This window comes from Ricinus communis, chromosome 3, assembly GCF_019578655.1.
Source record: "Ricinus communis isolate WT05 ecotype wild-type chromosome 3, ASM1957865v1, whole genome shotgun sequence".
Lineage (NCBI taxonomy): Eukaryota > Viridiplantae > Streptophyta > Magnoliopsida > Malpighiales > Euphorbiaceae > Ricinus > Ricinus communis.
In genome coordinates, this window is record NC_063258.1 from 26,251,323 (window position 1) to 26,268,155 (window position 16,833).

The 16,833-nt window shown below is 30.5% G+C and overlaps 2 protein-coding genes across 2 annotated transcripts; one reads left to right on the top strand and one right to left on the bottom strand.

The window, feature by feature from the left end:
- Window positions 1-278: 278 nt before the first annotated feature.
- Window positions 279-5,001, bottom strand: LOC8275863 (DEAD-box ATP-dependent RNA helicase 52C). The gene is made up of 6 exons (XM_048371744.1): window positions 3,806-5,001; window positions 3,612-3,695; window positions 2,679-2,921; window positions 1,792-1,959; window positions 1,525-1,638; window positions 279-1,109 (listed from the first exon to the last, which is right to left on the bottom strand). Exons 1-6 carry the CDS (start codon window positions 4,520-4,522, stop codon window positions 498-500), a joined length of 1,938 nt encoding a protein of 645 aa, XP_048227701.1. The 5' UTR covers window positions 4,523-5,001; the 3' UTR covers window positions 279-497.
- A 5,252-nt stretch (window positions 5,002-10,253) lies between these two features.
- On the top strand, window positions 10,254-15,762 carry LOC8275862 (probable ethanolamine kinase). Its single transcript, XM_048371746.1, has 11 exons — window positions 10,254-10,565; window positions 10,805-10,896; window positions 11,032-11,138; window positions 11,896-12,001; window positions 12,666-12,788; window positions 12,956-13,047; window positions 13,363-13,447; window positions 14,201-14,306; window positions 14,391-14,457; window positions 15,145-15,237; window positions 15,325-15,762. The coding sequence occupies exons 1-11, from the start codon at window positions 10,432-10,434 to the stop codon at window positions 15,451-15,453; spliced, it is 1,134 nt and encodes a 377-aa protein (XP_048227703.1). The 5' UTR covers window positions 10,254-10,431; the 3' UTR covers window positions 15,454-15,762.
- The last annotated feature ends 1,071 nt before the right edge of the window (window positions 15,763-16,833 follow it).

The window sequence follows — 16,833 nt, forward strand, 5'->3', positions numbered from 1 at the left end:
TAGATCTATCAACAATTTAGACAGAAACTGAGACATTAAGTAAATTTTTTTACCAACAAAGGTACAAGCAAGATATGCATCTCGCAAGTATCAACTTTTCAAATTTACTGAATTTTGATTCAATTTTTATTATCATTTGTTCCATCCTGAGACTATAACTGCTAAACAAGCTCTGTATGATCCAGCTGACCTGAAGCTTTCAGACCCTGGACAAAAAAAGTTGTCTTAATGTGGACAGCTATTACTAAGTATCTGCACAATAGCAGCCAAAAAGAGAGTTCAAAACAAAAGTATATCTACTACCATCAAAATCACCAATAATGTGTCATCACCCACATATTTTGATAATTATATTTTTGTCAGCTCTATGTTCAAGCTTTGGTTAGTCTTCAGCAATCATCAACTTCTTTTCTTCCTTCATTTATCATATATCTAATTACTTTTATACTCACTAATATATATAGAGGTAGATATAGCCAAGAGAAGAAGATTCATTACTAATCCCAACCGCTGGCAACAATAGCTTCGTGTCCGTATTCATATCCTTGGGATGCAACATAAGAATCAGAACCAGCAGGAAAAGCATATCCGGCATCGATGGATTGGCCGCCATAATAATCAGTACTGGCTGAGACTTCACCATATGGACCAGAAGAAGCACAAGCATCCCCAACAGGATCAGCATCCCCATGAGCACTTGAATTGTAATAATTATCAGTAGATGATTGAGCATCGCTTCGAAAGTCATAGCCACCAAACTTGCTGCCACCATATCGTTTAGTGCGTCCACCACCACTAACCCCATAAGATGAATTATCAGCATACTGGTTGAGCCAAGAAGGAACCTCCTGCTGTGCCTCCTTCATTAGTTCAACAAGTCCCTTTGCAAGTGACATGTTTTTGTCGCTGAAGAATGCAGTTGCCACTCCAGACTTACCAGCTCGTCCTGTTCGGCCTATTCTGTGCACATAATCATCTATATCTTTTGGCAGATCAAAATTGATGACATGGGAGACATGAGGGATGTCCAGGCCTCGCGAAGCAACGTCAGTTGCAACTAAAATTGGTGTTGCTCCACTCTTAAAGGATTTTAGAGCTCGTTCTCGCTCCTTTAATTTCAAGAAGGGAGAAGAAAATGGTAAGATGACAATAAATTGACTGTTATTCTTAATAGGGAAATTGTCCTACATTTTAGAAACAGCAAAAACCTTCCAATTATAAAAGATGCTGCACCTACCATACAAACTTTTAATTCAGAAGAGAATGTATGCTGAAACCAGTTAGTGAACTATCCTTTCACACACAGCAAGAATATGGCAATACTATTATCAATTCCATCCAGCATCCTATGTTATTTGCAAATCAAAGAAACCTTCGGAATACTAAGGCAAAGGGCACGTGGGAAAAACAAGTAAGCTATTGAAGCATGCATAGCAAAATAGTAAAGAAGGCATCACAGAGACACAAAACAAAGAGAGAATAGCTAATAACAAAGACACAAAAAGACAGTAGATAGGTGCTTGCCATTTGCACTTTGTCACCATGTATCGCTATTGCTGGAAAACCATTCATAGACAACCAGTGTTCTAAGGCATCAGCTCCTCTCTTTGTCTCCACAAAAACCAGTGTTAAAGCACGCTGCAAGAAAATAAGATTTTTTTTTCACTGCAACGATTAACAATACTTGTTATGAATAAAATTTCAAACACATGCACTAGTGGGCCTACGAATAATTGTGCAATTCTGATTGCAGAATGACATTGTAGTCAAATGAGCAGATGAATACTATACCTTTCCATGACTTCCAAGTGCCTTTTGATCACTAAGAAGAACCATAAGGCGGCTTCTTTTGTCCATATCCTGAACAAGTTCCACTCTTTGGGCAATCAAGTCAGTGCTTGAACCAACTCTCCCCACAGTAAGAAAAATGTAGTCTGAAAGAAAATCAGATGCAAGTCTCTGCAGAGTAAAAATTATTGAGTGATATTAGAGCAGGTACAAGTGGACTTATTAAACAACTGCCAGTAATCCAGCAAGTTTGCAACGATTATAAAGACAGGCAAAAACATCAAGGAAAACCATTGTTCTAACTCATAAATACATAAAGTGAATAGAATGAAAGGTGCTTAGTTCAGTTACTAGGCTGTTCATCAATAATTTCTGTTACTTTTAACTGTAACAGTCATCAATCACAATTCTTAGAAATGGTTTTCCATGATAAAATGCTATCATCTAGACATTGATCATCTTCCTTAGCATCAGAATTAGATATTCTGAAAAAGGATAGATAATACATATTACACTATGACAACCTAAACATAGGTTAAGTTGTGTTCAGGCTCTGATAAAGCTCATAACGAAGAGTCACCCAGGCTGACAGTCTGTTTGGCAAGCAAGAAAACCAAACAGCTGAAATTCAGCTCTTGAAGTGTTTTATCAAGAAAAAATACAGGTAAAATAAGTGATGTCGAACCATGCATCTTGTACCCAAGCTCTCACATCAAACAGATATGCAAAATGCACATGATATGTAGGAAGCAATGTAGAAACAATGATGTTGAAGTTAAAGCTATATAAAAGCTATCATTTTAATTTATCCAAGTCAAACGAAACCATTAAGCAATCTCGAATTAACTCTCCAAAAAGTAAGGCAAGTCAAAGCATGAGAATGAATAAACCTGTATCTCAAGTGGAAAAGTAGCACTGAAAAGCATGGTTTGCCTTTCACCTGGTGGAGGCATGTCCATTTGCTGAACAATCTTCCTAATCTGAGGTTCAAATCCCATATCAAGCATCCTATCAGCTTCGTCCAAGGCCAAATACTTCACCATTCCAAGAGAGACTCTTCCTCTCTCAATCATGTCAACTAAGCGACCAGGAGTTGCAACTAATATGTCAACACCCTTCTCCAAATTGCGAAACTGCAAAACGTTAGAAGATCAAACATCTGGTTTGTAAATATAGCATCCTCAGAATCATAAGAAAATATTTGAATAGCACATTAACACAATAGGAATGTAACATTATGAGCTTGTTTTGTAAAAATTACATTCTTGGAAAATCAGAATTTTTTTGCATGACTTAATTCATTCAAAATACCTTGCACTTTTTCACACAACTGTTTAAAATGAGGGGGGTGAATGCCAGTTGTGATCCTAGTCGGCAAGGTGTGGGACTTGGATCACACATCAAAAGTGTGGGATTTCAATGAGGGATTTAATGAACTTGGGCTCTCCCATATCAATGGCTAGCTTTTGAGGTGTGGTGCTACCAAGTGCATAACAACCCTTCATTTGGAACCCATCAAAGACTAATAAACAGTGTTACACATGTATCAATGAAGAGTAATATACACAAGCTGAATCATTCCATGTATAATTTGTGTCCATTTTCACAAAGACCAAAATCACAAAGCATACTTCCCAAAACCAAAAAGAACACATGCTTCTTTATTTTGTTAATGCCAGCATAAACAAGTAACCAAATGCAACCAAATAAAAAAAAAAAAATCAAAATTAAGACCAGAAGATAAACAGAAATCACTAATAAAAAAAAAGCCAGAAACAACAAAGGAAAAAAAAAACTCATTAAACCATAAGTAACCGTTAAACCTGGTGTACTATGGGAGCTCCCCCATATGCAACCACAATCTTTACACCAGTATTATAAGCAAATTTCTGTGCCTCCTCGTGAATCTGACCAAAACAAAACGAAACAAACCCTAAAACCAAAAAGAAGACAAGAAAAACCCAAATGGGAAAACATATACAAATTCTAACTAAATAAAAAGAAGAATAAAACTAACCTGGCAAGACAACTCTCTGGTAGGAGATAAAATGAGAGCAGAAGGGGAAGCAGTATGGGTCCCACCATCACCACGACCCGACCCGACGATCGGTTGGTTTTGTTTCAGAATCAGAGAAATAATAGGAAAACAAAAGGCAGCAGTTTTACCAGAGCCAGTTTGAGCACAAGCCATTAAGTCACGACCAGAAAGAGCAATGGGTAAGGCGTACTTTTGAATAGGTGTTGGTTTAACATACTTACACCTCCTTATATTCTCGTTTAAACCCTTTCCTAAATCAATCTCACTAAACGCCTTCGCTGGTTTTGGTACGTCAGAGCCACTGACTTTCACTGGTATATCCTCATACGCATCAAAGTTTATAACACAGTTAACGTTGTCATCTTCTATTACTTCTAGCTCATCGAATCTTTCACTTAGATTATCATATGGGTTTTGGTAGTAAGTCTTCATCTGCGATTGAGAACGCCCACGTCCACGGCCACGGCCACGGCCACGGCCATGTCCACCACCACCACGGCGAGATGAACAGGGTTGACGGGGTGAAGGAAAAGAAGAATGAGGAAAACCATACCCGTTTTCGTAATGACCCGAGTCGTTAGGGTTAGCAAATGCAGCGGCGGTGGTGTTTCTAAAGGGAGGAGGGACGTAGGATTGCCGTGTTGGACGAATTGGTGGTTTACGCGTTGATTCAGGTCCCATATTAGCCCAACTCATGATGAGGAGGATGATGATGATAACAAAAAATGCAAGCAAAAATTATATATAAATATAATATATTATATATATGTATATGTATATGTATGCGTTTGTATATATATATATGTATCGAGAGAGAGAGAGATGATAGTGGAGTTTGAACGTACAAATAAAAGTAATTAGTGTATGTAGAAAGCGTAGGGAAACGGGCTAGTTTTCTAGAAAAAAGCTGCAAAAATCCTAGTAATAGTAGCAGGAGTAGTAGTAGTAGGAGCGTCAATCACAACTCAACAACACCATTTTCAAGAATGGAGATTAATACAGAGACAGAGAGAGGAAGAAGGAGGCAAAAGAAAATTGCCATTTTCCAATAGCAGTGGAGATTTATGCCAGAGAATGGCAAATTTTGTATTTTTAATTTTTTCCTTTCGCACCAACGTCATTCGTTTCGCGTGCATAAACTTCTGTCTCTCTTTTCCGATACGAAATTACCCTTCTATGTTTTGCCTTCTAAACATTTTCCGTGATAGCGTCTTACTTAAAATAAATTTAAAAAAAAAAAGGATCAGACGAGAGAAAGGGGTACATCAGTGTATGTACGCTGTTGCAGGAGATTCTGCCACTGAAAATATCTGTGGGGTGGTGGGGATTATTGTACACGTGTCGGCTAGGGAGACGAGCTGGTGGAAGGGGTAGAATTGAGAACGAGAGAAAGATATTTTGTGGGGTTGGAGATTGCCGATATATGTGGCCGAGTCGAGTTGGTGGTGGTGTTGATTATTATGATTCTGCTTTAATTACCTTAACAATATCAATAATAACAATGGACGTTTTGCCTTCCTTTTTTGTTTTGAGCCAGTCCACAACTAATTACCCCTTTTTTAACCTAAGGCCTAAATATTTTCCTTTTTTCATTTCATTATTAAAAGACTCTCTGATCGATCCTTACAATTATTGACTGTTTCATGATATAATTAGATGTACTCCCGTCTTATTGGGCTAAATTATTTTTATTACAGCGAGAGTATCTTAATTTATAAAAAAGTCCAACCCTCTATGAAATATAAAAGAACAATTAAATTAATTCTAAATGCAACATATTATTATTTTGTTAGAAATTGCAAAATGAAACATTTAGTTGCTTTTAATGGCATTCCATTGCATAGCAATAGTTTATTGTTTCATTTGATAATGTAGAATGTCTTCCATTAAGTTTGTCTATTAGTAACTTCTATTTAGAATTATAGACTAATCAATTGTTAGATCCTCGTTCACACCATTCCTACTTGAGTTTAAAATCTCTTTCGATGTATTTTCTTTTTTCTTTCTTCATTAACTCTTGTATTTTCATTTTTCATGCAACTCGTCTCACTAAATTTTATTCTCAAATAAACTTATATTAAAATATATCAAAATATATATATATTTTGAGATACATATAAAAAAGAAAAAAAAATACGGCAAAGTTAGATTGATGAGCAAATATTAACACTATACTAATGCATAAACTTAATTTTAAAGTGAGAGGTTCTCAATATTTTGAGGTACTAAACTGTAAAGTTAAAATAGCTTATGAGAATTAACCCATTATAAACTATTAATGTCTAATTGGAGATGATTTTTTAAGAAAATTTTAGTTTTTAGAAAAATAAATCTTTTTTTATATAATTTTATCAAATTTATAAATATATTAAATTATTATTTTCTATTTAGATAAAATTTTAAATTTAAATAATAAATTTAGAATAAATAAAAATAACAATAAAACAGTTAAAGTTCCTTTTTAAAATTTAGTTATAATTTAGAAAATAAAAAAATTATTTTTTATTTTTATTTGAAAAAAAAAACACAATAAACATAGATTCTATTTTATATCTTTAGAAATTGAATTAGTGATCCATGATTTTACCATACAATCACATCGCTTCCAAGCTTCATAATCATTATCAGATTTATCAAGCATTTTATAATTTTCAGTAATAAATCTGAACTCAATTTCATATCTAGTGCTAATTCAATCGCATGGCTCCAAAACAAATAATTTGATCTATTCAATGGTGTGTTCACAAGAGACATATCAGGATTATTAGAATTTTGAAGACGAAGACGATCTCTATTAATATTCGATAAAAATGAGCATCGTTGTTGTTCGTTGTCGCAGCAACTATAATATTAAATTTTTGAGATATTCTCACAGTCGTGTTTGAGTTTGTTAGAAAAAATCGTAATGAAAGTATTTTTTGATTATAAAAAAAAATTAATTTTAATTTTGGATCTGCTCTGATACCATATGAATTCGAGAGAGAGAGAAAAGAAATGAAAAAAAATATTTTCTTCTATTGAAAATAATTAAATCAGCTCAAAAATAATAAACTATACAAGTATTTATAATGGATACAAGAGATATACTAAGCTACAACCAAGAATATTGTAATAACAATAAATACAACCATATTATATTTCCATACTGCTAAAGCAAGTGGAACCTACTTACCAATTTCACTCAACCCAATAAATGTGGAGCCCGTTTACGCTTACAAAGCTAAAATGATATTCTTATAAAAGAATAAATAATAAAGAAATATTATATAATTTAACTGTTTGATAAATTTTAATATATATTTTTTATTAGATGAAATAAATAATAATAAAAATAAATATTTCACTGATAAAAAAATCAATTAATAAAAATTTAATCATTTTTATTATAATCAATTATTATTATCATATTTCACGTATTTAATAATATGTGTTTAAAATTTAAAAATTTAAAATATTATTATTTGATCGTTAAATCAATCTCATCAGATCAATAACTTCTTAAACCGTGATTTAATGATTAAATAATGAAATTAAAAGTTAAACTCTATACTTATGTTATTAAACACAAACAACATAACAAATGATTGATTGAAATGAAAATTACTAAATTTTCACATATCAAAATCTTTAATAGTAAAAATATTTTTTCTTGTCACAATTTGTAATTATATGTTTTTCTTTATCTAAAAAAATTACATGCTAAAAATTATAAAATGGTAAAATTATGAGATATTTTTATTATCTTATTTAATTTTTTAATTATGAAAAATAAAATGAGTCATATGTATCATTTTTTTTAGAAACTCACTTATAACTTGATATTCTCTAAATTCTTTTATTTTATACCTGGCTTATTTTTATTTTTATTCAGTGTCTTTAAATTTAAGTTGAATATTATAAATCATAAATATTTTTAATAAGTGTGATCGTAACTTTTAATAAGAAGCATTAGAATCTAGTTAGCGTGTCACTAGATTAATACTTATTGAACTCATTCTTCTTTAGCGTTTAACTTTAATTATTGTTTGATTTATTCTCTCCAGATGAGCTGTGATTATTACTCTGTACAACTTTTTTTTGCTCAATTCATTTTCTCTCTTGTCCATGAAACAAAACAGAAACTATATAGCAGTCATTAACCCATAAAATTTCATTTTATAAAAAATAACACGAACCTTTCCATAAATTACATATTTTGACAAAATAAGTGGTGATGATTAATAGGCAAATTTTTTCAACAAATCAAACTATTTTACATATTTTAATAAATTAAACTATTCTTTCTACTACAGATCAAAATGAAAAAAAAAATAGAATTTTAAATTGGTGGTCAACATTATGAAAAGCTAATATAATTGAGAATAAACTTTTACTTTTATAGAAAGATATTCCATGTCGGTAACTTTAGTATATTGTTTAGTTAAAATTTATTAAATTTATTTATAAAATTTAAAAAATATATATTTTGAATGAAATATTATATGAAATTAATTATAATTTTATTAAATTTTAATAAAATAAATTAATATATTTATAATTAAAAATATATCTTTAATATATTTCTCTTAAATAAATAATTTTTTAAAATTTTAATTAAATATAATATAGAAATTAAATTATTACCAAAATGAACAATGCGAATATAATCGATTCTGCGAAAGAAAGGCAAAGGGCCTCTTTTTGTTTGTTTTAACCCTCCTTTTGCCATTCTTTTTTTCTCTTTTTCTGGTCGACGGGACTTTGTCTGATATTTACAAGGAAGATATCAACTAAGTCGGTGACAAGTGGCATTAAAATAGTGGAAACCAAGATTCTGTTATGAAGTCTTGTCGATCATAGCTATAAAAAAGAATCTGCATATGCCACGTGTTAGAAATTGGCAACCGACTATTTAGCATTTTTCAATATCGCAATAAAGAAAAATCAGGAAGTCACGGTCAAACTTTATACGCATTATGTTAGAACTCCCATTGTCACGGAAAGTAATACATAAATATAATTGATACCAAACTAATATATAATAAAAATATTTTGTACTTTTTCAAAAGTTATTTTTTATTTTGTAATTATATACATGTTTGAAATTATATATCTTTAAAGCCTAATTTTATAATCTTAATAAAACAATATGTTGTTATTGATGGGATTATATTATGTTTTTTGTGTTTAGGCAATGGGATAATAATATGTTAAAAGAAAAGTTCTTTGAAATAAAAAATTATTTGGTATGCTTAGCATGTAAGTTATATACAAAAGTCAAATTTGATGATTTCATAAAGGTTGTAAATATGTTTAGTTTAAATTTATTTATTTATAAAAAATATAACAGAAAAAATAAATACTAAAAAATAAAAAATATATTAATTTATTAATATAAAATTTATTTTAAAATTTTACCTATTTTTGAGAATTTAATTTAATTATAACTAATTCTATATAAATTTAATTATATATAATATACTAAATTAAATTTTATTCATTTAAAGCATATAAATTTTAAATTTATAAATAAATTTTATACAATTTAATCAAATACTATGTAAGTAGTTTATTTTTATCCCATAATTTTTATTTTATAGCCTAATCAAAATTTTATTTTATTTACTAATTTAGTGCATAGATAATATTATCAATGTAATAATGATTCTTTTACATAAATAATTGCATTTGGAAGCTCTAACCAAATAATTGATACGGTTACTATTTTATCAAATAAATTTTTAAATTTTTATACTTATCTGAATATAAATTTAAATAAGTGCATAGTTTTATAATTGTATGTAAATTTATTGATTAAAAATTTATATTTTTTATGAATTGATTAAAATTATAGTCATAAACATAATATTTTAGTTATACTTTTTATATTATGTTAATTAATTAAATTAATTTTTGAATAAAATATAATTTTAACTCTAAAACAGTATTTTAATATTAACTTTAGACACTATATTAATTATTGAGTTATTTTTTATTATACAAAATATTCTAGATCTAAGAGATACCATAATATGAATGATAGTATTAATTTTATATAGGATCAAAATCAATTAAAAAATATTTCTATATAATCTTTATAATCCTACATTAAAAATTTAAGACATTAAAAATTTAATTAAGAAATAGATGTTATTATTTTTAAATAAAATTTATTAGATTATTATTATTATAATTAAAATAATAACAATAATTTTATACTGAATAAAATATAATAGATATTAAAAAATAGGATAAAAAGACATACATCAACTAATTTATAATATTATATTACATTTTAAATAATCTGAAAACAATGTTGAAAGCTTCTAACTCGAGACTTTTATTTCAATAAAAGTAAAAGCCTTTTGAGCTAAATTTTAAGTGTGATTTCAATATTAATTAATTTACATCTATTTCTTTAAATATCCTAATTAAGTAATATCATATTATAATGTTAGGAAATGGGAATTTTAGACAAAAAGCTTTTGTTCTAAAAATTGAACAATTAGCACACTGAACCAGGTACATAATCATTTCGCCTTCGCCACATAGGAAGTCACGCCATTTCTATTTCTAAGAAATAAAATCGAAACGAGAGAGAGAGAGAGAGAGAGAGAGAGGAAGAAATGGGAGCAGTAGCAGGGGCAGAAACCGAAAAGATCTGGAAATCTATGGAGGACGCTGAAGATTCTGATATTAAATCTTCGCAACTCACAGTTGCTACCTCTTTTTCCTTACCTGTTATGACTCCTCACGTCATGTTCGTTCCTGTTCTTTCGTTTTCGTATGCTGTTTAGTTTCCGAGAAAATGTGCATTTCCGTAAAGAATTTTCATACTCGTGGAATAAACGAACATGATGTGTTTGAATTATTACCTTAATGATTGTGTTTGAATTATTACAAGAAAAAAAGGAGATGAAACTAAGCAAAACAAAAATTTTGCTTAATTGTGTTTGAATAGAACATATAATTACCTTAATAATTTTGTTTGATTAACAGAGATTTATGCAAGGATCTTTTCAAGAACTGGTCAAAGTTGGACGAATCTCGTTTCTCTGTTGAGACGGTTTCCGGTGGTATAACGAATCTATGTGAGTATATAGTTATTTATTGATTGCCATTTGTTATCTTTTTTCTTTTTAAATTAGGTTTTATGTTAGATATTATTTATAGTCGGTAATTTTATTGATTAGTTTGCTCTGTTTTCTCATGTTGCTTGCTTGCAGTGCTGAAGGTATCTGTGAAGGAAGAAAATGGAAATGAGGTAGCTATAACTGTCAGGTTGTACGGGCCTAATACAGACTATGTTATTAATCGTGAACGAGAGTTGCAGGTAATTTTGCTTAAGCTTTCCAATTACTTCTTGCTAATTATGCATTAGAATGTTTTCCATTGCTTTATGTTTATAAGCTGTATGATTAAGCGAGAATGATAATCAGTACTAATTCAAAGAAGATTGAATAATTTGTTGAATTACTATATTAATTGCGGTTGAAGGTATCACCTGTCAAGTTACTAAATGAGGAAATATATCCAATCTATTACTGAAGGATCTAGTGAACTTTTCTGGAACATTACTATAACTGTATTTCAAAAGTCTATATAACAATTCAACTTAATCGAAACTCTATGTAGTCAGCTATCCTGTTTGGAAAGCTCATAGTTGTTAGAATTTTATTTCAGCCTAAAGAAAAATTGCATTCTGAAAGGAATAAAATCATATCAAAATGACTAATTTGCAAGAATTTCATTCAAATGAATTCTTGCCCTTGATTTAGTCCAACAAAGCTACATGAATTCACTTGCTTTAAGAAATCTTTGGGCTGGTTTTTAGTTTCCCTCAGGAGGAACTATCTTATGTGATCCAAGCAATCAGTAAGTTATTGTTTCTAACATTATATTCCCATGCACAATGTGCAGTCACATTCAGGAACTTTAAAAAATTGCTAAGCACATATGTGTAGAATCTCCTTTTTGCATTGAAATTCTTTATCTGGAGTGAGCTACAATTAGTTCATTTTATATTATATCTTTTTTATACTGTCTCAGTGTAGATCATTTTGTGGTTGCTTACCATTTATTGTTGTCAGGCTATCAAATACCTCTCAGCTGCAGGATTTGGTGCCAAGTTGCTTGGAGTATTTGGGAATGGCATGGTGCAATCTTTCATTGATGCACGTACACTAACTCCAGCAGGTAAGCATGCAGAGAGTTGCATAACATGGTAGGGTTAATAGATAGGATCTTATGAGATTAGACTAAATTTTATGGGGAAGTGAGCTTTAGTATTCAGTTGACTTGATCAATCTTTTTAAGAGTTCAAGGGTTTGAATGGCAGGACTCTTAACATTTCTGGGCCTGTAGCTAGGATGCTCTCAACCAAATTACAAGTTGTTCACCCTTTTTTCTTATTCCTTTTTTTGTTTATGTTGCTATAATTTTGATATGATTTCTAAAATGAAGAAGAAAAAAGCTTGAGTTGTTAATTTAAAGTATTTCTCAGCTTGCAATCAATTCTATTACACGCCTTTGAAAGTTTTGCAAAACTTTAATCTCAATCTTACATCTTGGTATATTGACATAGAATTTGGATATAGTTCTATTAATTTTCTTAGAAAGATAGGTGAAAGAAAGCTTTTCCTGTGTTTGCTATAAATATAGTGTAGTGGCCGTAATGGCTTCAATTTGATCATCCAATCAGAAAATTGAAGTACCTATTGTTCACACTGTAAGTTCCTACTGTTTATTGAATTGATGGATTTTATGCAGGTTCTTTATAACCTAAAACTTACAATTTAGTTTGAGTTTCAATTCTCTCTCTCTTTTGCTTTTGCTTATGTTGGCTGTTCCTCTATGGCAGATATGAGAAAGCCGAAGCTGGCTGCTGAAATTGCCAAACAACTTCATAAATTCCATGAAGTGGAAATTCCAGGTTCTAAAGAACCTCAGTTATGGAATGAAATCTTCAAGTTTTATGAGAATGGTTTGTTTTCTGACTTGTTTAGATCTCGTGCTGCAGTGTTCTATATACATCAGGCTAAATCTATTCGAGATTGATTTTATTGCATTCTTTTACAATCTTTAGTTACTGTTGCATATCATCAAATGTTGCTATTTCTTCTTGTGCTGAGTTGAGACATTTTGTTGCAGCATCCATTCTTCAATTTGATGATATTGAGAAGCAAAAAAAATACAAGACAATTTCATTCAAGGAAGTTTATGATGAAGTTGTTGAAATCAAGGTAATTGCTTATTACATTTCTTGGTTTTATTTGGTGTCCGGTAGTTCTTTTATGAAGGTTGGAGGCTTAGAGGCTGGCCGTCTGGCCTTTTCTATTTATATCTGACATGAAAACATTGGCAGGTTGGGCTATTGAATAGATTCATCTATTGTGCTTGTTAATCACAACAACATGTCCTCTTCTTGGATTTCCGTCATTATAGTCAATGAAGTTTAGTTGAGCATTTATTAGAGTTGTAAAGCAGTTTGGTTGAGCAGTTATTGGTGTTGTAGAGCTCTCTTCATACTTATTGTGGTATAATTCTTTGATAAACAGGATTTGACAGACCCTCTTAAAGCTCCTGTGGTTTTTGCTCATAATGACTTGCTTTCAGGGAATCTGATGCTTAATGAAGATAAAGGTATGATAGCTAGGTACCTGATTTGAACTAACCCTTTTTCCTTCTTCATTTTCTCTCCCTTCTTTTTCATTCTTGGAGAAATAGTTTTTTAAGTTCTTGCAGATGTGTGCTAGTCCTGTTCCTTTGACTTCTTATTTCTTTTTATGCCATGAGTAAAGTGGAAGTTAACAGAGCAAGGAGGTAGATGATGGTATTGTATCTGGCACTGGTGTGGTGTAGATAATAATGAATAATCTACATCTATGTAATATACTTGAACAGTAGAATATTGATGCAGGGCCATGGTCAATGGATATTCAGTCCACTATATCCATATAGGATACCTCAAGTAATTTTAGGTATGATATACAAGGAAGGTTATGGATGTAAAATATGTAGAGGTTCTCTGTATTAGGGACTCATCTTTTCTAATAAATTTTGCCTATAGCAAATGCAATTTTCTTAGTTGGAATTTTTTGGTAATCAGATGTTATTTAATGTACTTGAACATAATTATCTATGAGGTGATTTATATTTTTCTGTTGTTCAAATACTTATGAGAATACTGGCATGTTTATAGCGCTCTACCATCAATTACAATTGCAAACTGTGTAAAGAGTGATCTAGAAGATGATGCCATTGGAGACTCAATTCCTCAAACGGTGCCCAATATGCTCAGAGAAATAATAAATATCCAAATATTTGTTTAAATTGTATTGTTGATTCCCGTAATCTGCTATTAATGATCTAATCATATATCTCGTGAATCCACAGATAAACTCTACTTCATTGATTTTGAGTACGGGTCATACAGTTACAGAGGTTTTGACATTGGGAATCACTTCAACGAATATGCGGGTTATGACTGTGACTACAGCTTGTATGTGTATTCTGCAACTTTCTTCTATTTGCTTTCTTCATTTTCAATTCTATTTTGTTGATTGTTCAACTGTGTTTTATGTAGATACCCTAGTAAGGATGAACAATATCATTTCTTCAGGCATTATTTGCAACCGGACAAACCATATGAGGTATGCTTGAGGCTTCAAAAAATTATGGGTTTGTAAATGGGAATCTGGTTTTGAATATCATAGAAGATTGTTATCTGCCATACTTCTGGACAAGTCATCTTGTAACAAGAGAATTTTGCTTTAGCATAATAACATAGAAAAACAACTATATTGAAGCACTTTGGGTTGTATAATTTCTTAAAAACAAATGAAAGGTAAATGCTGTAGAGTTTTATTTATGGGATCTACTACTAGGCAGTGCAAATTTATACATTAGACAGCACTTGCATTACACCTGGATTTATTCTTGGAATTGAGGTCCATTTGAAGTTTGATTCAATGATTAATATAGTATTTTCTTGCAGTCTTGCTAGAAAGTTCATTTCCTTATTTGCAAGCCTTTCATTTTTGATACATTACAGATGGATACTGGTTTAATATTGTTCCATTGTGGTTTAGTACTTGCATCAAAACCAATTTGTTTGCCTAAGAATTTGATTTTGGTGGCTGGATGTCCACATATATGCACCTGAGATCTTCATTAGCAGTTGTCAGGATAGCGGAGTTACGCTGCCAGGTCTTGCTAGACCAGGTCCTTCACAGCGATATGCATATGACCTACAAGCTGTCATTATTTTCTTTTTTATGCTTCTAGATCATGAAGTACTAGAGTTTGATTTTTGTGTTTTTCTTTTATGCAAACAACAGGTATCTGACAAGGACCTTGAAGCTTTATACATAGAGACAAATACTTTCATGTTAGCATCACACTTATTTTGGGCATTATGGGCACTGATCCAGGTAAATGTTACCTGTCACCTTCAGCTCTACTAGTCAAGTCCATTAGACCATACCATTGATGATTAATTTGTTGTTTTTCTTCGATAGGCAAAGATGTCTCCAATTGAGTTTGATTATCTTGGCTATTTCTTCCTACGATACAACGAGTACAAAAGGCAGAAGGAAAAGAGTTGTTCATTGGCACGTTCTTACCTATCAGGAAGTGGGAGCGGATAGTTTCAAGTCATTTTCGCACATTGCCAGCAGTCTTTCTGTATGTTGTGGATCTGTAGGGAAAGGTTTTTGAGTCCAGTTAGATATTGTAAAAAAAAAATTCTTTTGTAGCCATTGAAAGAAAAAAAGGAAAAAGTAAAGAAAAGAGAGAAGAAAAGAGGAATGCACAATAATCTGAAGGTAGCAATACGTTGGTTCTATTTGTTGTAATTCTTAGAATCGTTAGATATGTAAGCATAAGGCCTACGTTCAACAGCTTTGGTGCTGAATCCTGGAAATTTTTGGAAACTAATGCAAACTGGTATGAGCTGAGTGCTGGATTGTCTTTTTTTTTTTTTTTTTTTTTTACCCCTTCTTTTTTTGGCAAGTAGTTTATATGACAACCTAGGACTATTTGAACACTCGTTGCTTAAAAATGAAGTAGAAAACTGCAATCCTTTATAATTATAGGGACCGTTTGATTCACTGAATCTCTCTGGTGACTCAGAAATGTAAAATTCTTGTTTAAAAATAAATCAATTTTGATTTAATTACATATTGGCAGTTATATTTTTTATAATATGATTTTTATTATTATCTATATCTATTAAGACAATTTTCCCTTTTTTATTTTTAGAAAAGACAATTTTCTTTTAGTTGTTAGATATTAGATCATTTTTATTAAGACCTAGTTTGGACTTCGGATGCAGGATAGGGAGAGATGGGAAAGGATCAGGACTTCCATCCTTTGTTAAGAGTTTTGGAATATAAAGGATAAGGTTTTCTTTTGAACCCAAAATAATTTTAAATATTAAAATTCTAACTTTAATTCTTATTATTCCTTCTATATCCTTTGAAACTTCCAAACATTAAAAAAAATAAAATTAACGCATAAATGATTAAATTTCAAGAATTATTTTTTTAAGTCCAACCAAATAGGATTAAGTGACTTTCTGGTCCAGTACTTTGAAAGCTAAGGTATTTTTATTTATAAAAGATTATGTTAGTTCTTTAAAAAGAATTTTAAATAAAATAAGAATATAGAATTTTGTGTTTATTTATATTATTTTACTAAAATAAAATAAAAAATAATTTTATATTTTCAGGATTATAACTAAATTATAGAAACAAATTTAACATATTCTTTATATTTATATTTTTTTCTATAAAAAATTATTATTTTTAAATGAAAACAATAAATTTTTATTTTATTTATTTCAAGGACATTTTTTATATTTAAAAATATAACTCAAATATATAATAATTTTTTTTAATATAATAGCAAATAAACATGTTTTATAAATTTTTTTTAAATAATAAACAAATATGCCCTGAACATCCCGTTACCATGGAAGGAATATAACTAAAATTCAGCATATAGGTTAGGTAAGTCGAGTGAATCTT